The sequence below is a fragment of the Manduca sexta genome, chromosome 20, assembly GCF_014839805.1.
Source record: "Manduca sexta isolate Smith_Timp_Sample1 chromosome 20, JHU_Msex_v1.0, whole genome shotgun sequence".
NCBI lineage: Eukaryota > Metazoa > Arthropoda > Insecta > Lepidoptera > Sphingidae > Manduca > Manduca sexta.
In genome coordinates this window covers 9,339,226-9,344,488 of record NC_051134.1, presented here as the reverse complement: position 1 = coordinate 9,344,488, position 5,263 = coordinate 9,339,226, and the positions used below count along the sequence as shown (strand labels likewise).

Sequence of the window (5,263 nt, the reverse complement as noted above, 5' to 3'; positions counted from 1 at the left end):
TTTTATTATTGAATATCGAGGCGAGGAAGCTTTCGTGTTCTGTTCTATTTTCTTTCTCCTTCTGTTCTTATTCTATCGTTCTGTTGTGTCTTGAGTGCACATAAATAATCCAGAATATTAAATTATAAAGCCTACAGTCAGCCGCAAAAATAACTGAACAAAAGCAAATTTCAAATTGACTTGAATCGTTTGTGTCCGTATTACCAATTTTTCTATATCTCAAATAAACTTTATACGGTTAACTTTAATGTTTAGAAGCATTTTGAAGTTTTTAATGTGTTCAGCTACTTTTGTGACTGACTGTAAAAGGAATTAAACTGTGTTCGTCATCCTATGTTAAGTGTAGAGTGCAGTAAACGCATTTAATGTTTTTTAATATTTTTTTAAAATTCAAACATTTACATTAGTCTGCTATCGGTGGGCTAACAAATCAAACGATATATTATGCTCCTGTTGTAAATTATAGCTAAATTAATTACAATTTTAAATACATAGTAGGATATATTTTGTATCCGCCCGGATAGCGACTATCGTACACAAAGTCTTAAAATCCGCCATAGTGGCTCACGTTAGTGTGTCGCGTTCCGGGATCAACCTGTCCATATCCGGTTCAAACAAGCCGGCATAATTGTGTCGACTGTCGAGGGGTAATCATCTCTCGTCAGTCCACTTATCATCAGGATTACTTAGCCGCGACCGTATAAAAAAAATAAATTAAAAAAACATAAATTATTAGGAATGCGACTACAATCCAAAATTACTAGATTAACATAAAAAATTACGAAATGTTTTCTAATTATGCATCTTCAGAATCGATATGTTTTCAAGGTTAAAATGTTGATTATAAAGTCGCCACACTAGATATTATTTGCATTCGATCAGACGATAAACTAGAATTAGGAATTAATTTACATATAAACATATAGGGTCGAGAAGATTGATGTGTCTGGGTTGTATAGCAAGTTTCCTCTGATACTTTGTAAAACCTTGATTATAGAATAACAGCTCTGTATTATATACTGTCCCACTGCTGGGCACGGGCCTCCTTGCTACTGAAAGAGATTAGGCCTTAGCCCACGACCTTGGCATAGTGCGGATTGGTAGACTTTACACACCCTAAAAGTTCTTGTAGAGAACTCCTTAGGTATGCAGGTTTCCTCACGACGTTTTCCTTCACTGTTAAAGCAAGCGATGACTGACAAAGAATACCCACATCATTTTAGAAAGGTCAGAGGTGTGTGCCCTTGAGTTTTGAACCTGCGGACATTCATCTCATCAGAGCGTTCCAGTCCCAAATAGGCTTTCGCTCCCGTAAAACGTATTCTGTCCAGCCTGGCTTACTTGGTACTTTGGTTTTCCAACTTGGTACCTACTAGGTACCTTAACAAATTTAAAGAGCCATATAGTTCCTTTTATGACGAGATTAAGAGACTATACTTCGTATCCTTGGTGAAGGCTACTCATGGCTTGGTGCCTCGCATGCTATTAGGACCTAGCATAATTGACAAAATTTTGGTGGAATATCTTTACATACCCTCGAAAAGAGGGAAATTTTATACTGCATAGTACACGTAGTTAAAATTACTTTCGGTTATGCATACGAATCGCTTAATCCCAGATCGAGACCTAACAGGTTTCCACCTAATATAGTTGTCGATAAAAAATCCAGGAAGTCTTTAAACGCAGACCATCCAATAGATCTGGAATTTTTTGAGTTCCATGTTCGGGACATTCTGTGATTGGTAATGCTGGTTGTCATTTTCTAAGTGGAACATCATACGTATTAATCAACTGTCTACCCCGTCGGAGACAAGGCGTTACGCACGCTCTTGCATTCAGCACATTACTTCCTAGTCGTATATCTGTGTGAACGAAATCTACGTGTAGTACATAATCATTATTAAGATGGCGTCTTATTACTTCACTATTATGTTACGTGATTGATTTGGTTAAGCAGCTGATCTACTTTTCTATTACTGTATCCTTGTGCGTGTGTTTGTTTGTGTAAGTATATTAAAAATATATTTATAATGAACTTAGAATTATTTGTTATTTCAATTATTTGACAGAAGAAACTAGCATTATGTTTATTAGTTATGTATTGACGAATTTATGGAAAATAAACTGTTCCAATATTGGATAATACGTGAGATCAAACGCTGCAATATGACTTAGGATTTCATTTTTACCATTGCTACACTTTGGTGAAACTAAATTTCACTTATAGCACATCCAGAGCGCCTGCCCAATTCCTTAAAGTCGAGGACATTTGGAACTTTTCTATAAATCCTGTTCGGGCCAGTTTTAATGTGTATCATCATTCATATCTGAACTTTTTGAATTGAGATTATTTATAGCAATATAACAAAAGGTCATATGTATAAATGTAGTTATTTATGACATAAAAATGAAACAAGCTCTTCTCATGCCAAGTATCAGGTAGTCTTGAATGTTACTGATTACTTAATGGACCAAAATAACACTTATTATGAGATGATTAAGGAACTTTTTAATTCAAAGTATTGATGATTTTTATGCACAGAAATAACACTTATTAAAATTATATATTTGTTCGTTTCTCTTTAAGTAGTAATAAGATTAAGTCCACAAGCAAAGTCGCATGTATACTTCGTATCGTACATTGCCTATATTACAAAACAAAGATCGCCTACTGCGTATTGTCAAGAGAAAATGTTCTATATTTCGTAACAAACATTGAAACCTCATACGATGTGTAATTTTATATTTTGCAAATAGTTATTTAAAGTTACCAAGTGTTCGGTGTTTCTTAACGTCCGACGTTGCGTTTTGTTTTCGAAGGTTTGTGTTGTACCGATTAATTATGGTGTATATTATAAGTGTAATAGGAATCAGATTAGTTTGTACACAATGGGATTGTTAAGTGTTATTACTAATTGGGATTTTAGATGCTATTATATTTTGATAAATGGTTAAAGATCATCAAAACAAAATCTGTTTTCAACATCCATTAAGAATATTGGTAAATTATGAAAGCTCTCATTAAAAATGACTAGTAAAATGTTTTTGTGAACTTCAAGCTTCGTTGTAAAGTATTTTATTTGTGTTTTCAGTGTCTGTATATGTAAAGGGTAATAAAATTCACATATCGATGATACTTCTGGCGTGTACCAAACTTTATTCAGAACATTGTTTTCATCAAAACACATTACATTAAACAAAAATAGACACATTTTTCTTTCAATTCGTAATTTCAACATTTTACATTTTCTCGCAAACTTAAAAATAACAGGTACGTCAACTCAACCGTAATAAAAATTACAACAAAAATTACAATAGAGACTATTAGAGTATTACCGTCAGTGCGATAGACCGAGGGTCGGCGAGCACCAGCTCACAGGATCTGGCTTGCGCCACTATCCTCGTGCGAGTATTCGACGACCCGCGTTCGTTTTATGTGCTAGCTTATAGTTATATCACATTCAGGGGGCTGTCTTCCTGCAGCCTTAGTAGCTACCATGATGACCATGATGTCCATGATAATACTCGTGGCCGTGATCGTGGCCGACGACGATGGGGACTGGCACCTTCACGGGGTACGGCACGGGTTTCTCAACGTGGACTGGTACGTGTTTCTCGATGTGAACGGGGTAGGGTCTGTCCACGGGCACTTGCACGGGGTAGGGGATGTGCTTCTCCACTGGCACGTGGATGTGCTTCTCGACGGGGTAGGGCGCGGGCACGGGCACCTTCACTGGGTATGGCACCGGCTTCTCAACATGCACAGGCACTGGGCGGTCGACGGGTACTTTCACGGGGTAGGGCACGGGCTTCTCTACAGGGTAGGGTACGGGCTTCTCAACTGGGTAGGGCACTGGTTTGGGCACATGTACGGGGTAGGGCCTGTCAACGGGAACCTTGACGGGGTAGGGTACTTCCTTGATCACAGGGTAAGGAGCGGGTACATGGACGGGCACCTTGACCGGGTAGGGCACCTTCTTCTCTACAGGGTAGGGAGCGGGCACTGGTACTTTGACGGGCACATGGACTTTCTTCTCAACAGGGTAAGGTTCAGGCACGTAGACCTTGTAGGGAACGGGTCTGTCGACCGGGACGTGTACGGGGTAAGGTACCTTTTTCTCAACGGGGTAGGGTTGGGGTACATGGACGGGTACCTTGACGATTTCCTTAACCGGGTAAGGGACGTGCTTCACAACAGGGTAGGGTTGCGGGACAGGTACTTTAACTGGAACTGCCACTTTCTTTTCTACTGGGTAGGGAATGTGTTTCTCTACTGGGTAAGGAACAGGGACGTTCTTGACAACCGTGATGGTCTTGTGGACCTCGCCGTGTCCGCCGTAACCTTCGAATCCGCCATATCCGCCGTGTCCGCCTCCGTATCCGCCGTCGAAGCCCCCGTGCCAGCCAACGTCAATCAGTCCACGTTTTTCGTGCTTCTTATCCTCTGACACGGATTGTTCGTCGGTCACTGCCACTTCCTTTTCTGCTTTCTTAGCTTCTTCAGCATAAGCGAAGGCCAGGAGAGCCACCAGACTGGCGGCCACGAGCTGGAAAAAAAATAACCGATTAAACCAGGTCGAATATGATCGATGTCCACATAAGTCATTAAAGTTGACTAATTAAGTACGAAAACTCTTGGAGACAGTAATGATCGAGCTGTCAGCGACACAATGCGCGCACGCAATGTTTCCGCGTTACGAAATGTTAACTAGGACACGATGTCCCTGTGGGAATACGGCACTATCACAGCTCAACACTATCACTTTCAATTTAAATAAAACTGAACACACCGTTGGTCTCATGATGCTGTACTTGTGGTTGCACTGAAGCCAGCAAGGTCCTAAATGCGAATGATGCGTGTTGCTCGTTGCTTCGCTATATATATGCGGTAAGAGCGGCCGAGCGAAGAAAAAAAATGGCGGGCTCTGTAGGACTACGTTACACTTTCGCTTTCGAAGGGGTTCGCGCTCAGCATACAGCCGAAATTGGTTCATATCTGTCCGAGCTCAATCCGCGACCGGTTCGGATATCGACAGATCACAACTTTTGTTCTATGGAGAGCATTATTCCTTCATTACCTAATGACCCAAATACGGAAAATATTGTTTTTATTTAAATTCAAACACCTAATGGGCGCGGAAACGTGTTTCGATCGCAAATCTTTGTTGCTCAATCGACTTAAGCTTTAATAGTAATGTTAGAGATTATTACATAGATTGACATTTTGGATACATCCTGGAATTATTTCTAAGCGCATTTCAAT

General features: G+C 40.0%; 1 protein-coding gene across 1 annotated transcript; it reads right to left on the bottom strand.

The window, feature by feature from the left end:
- Positions 1–3,127: 3,127 nt before the first annotated feature.
- LOC115446285 (proline-rich protein 4) lies at positions 3,128–5,026 on the bottom strand. The gene is made up of 2 exons (XM_030172885.2): positions 4,791–5,026; positions 3,128–4,547 (listed from the first exon to the last, which is right to left on the bottom strand). The coding sequence occupies exons 1-2, from the start codon at positions 4,992–4,994 to the stop codon at positions 3,486–3,488; spliced, it is 1,266 nt and encodes a 421-aa protein (XP_030028745.2). The 5' UTR covers positions 4,995–5,026; the 3' UTR covers positions 3,128–3,485.
- Between the last annotated feature and the right edge of the window lie 237 nt (positions 5,027–5,263).

Bases quoted from the DNA above. Each gene is read 5' to 3' on its own strand.
- LOC115446285 (XM_030172885.2), bottom strand. From the start codon at position 4,994: ATGAACCAATTTCGGCTGTATGCTGAGCGCGAACCCCTTCGAAAGCGA. The intron at 4,548-4,790 runs GTGTGTTCAGTT...TTTTTTTTCCAG, and splicing joins ACAGCATCATGAGACCAACG to CTCGTGGCCGCCAGTCTGGT.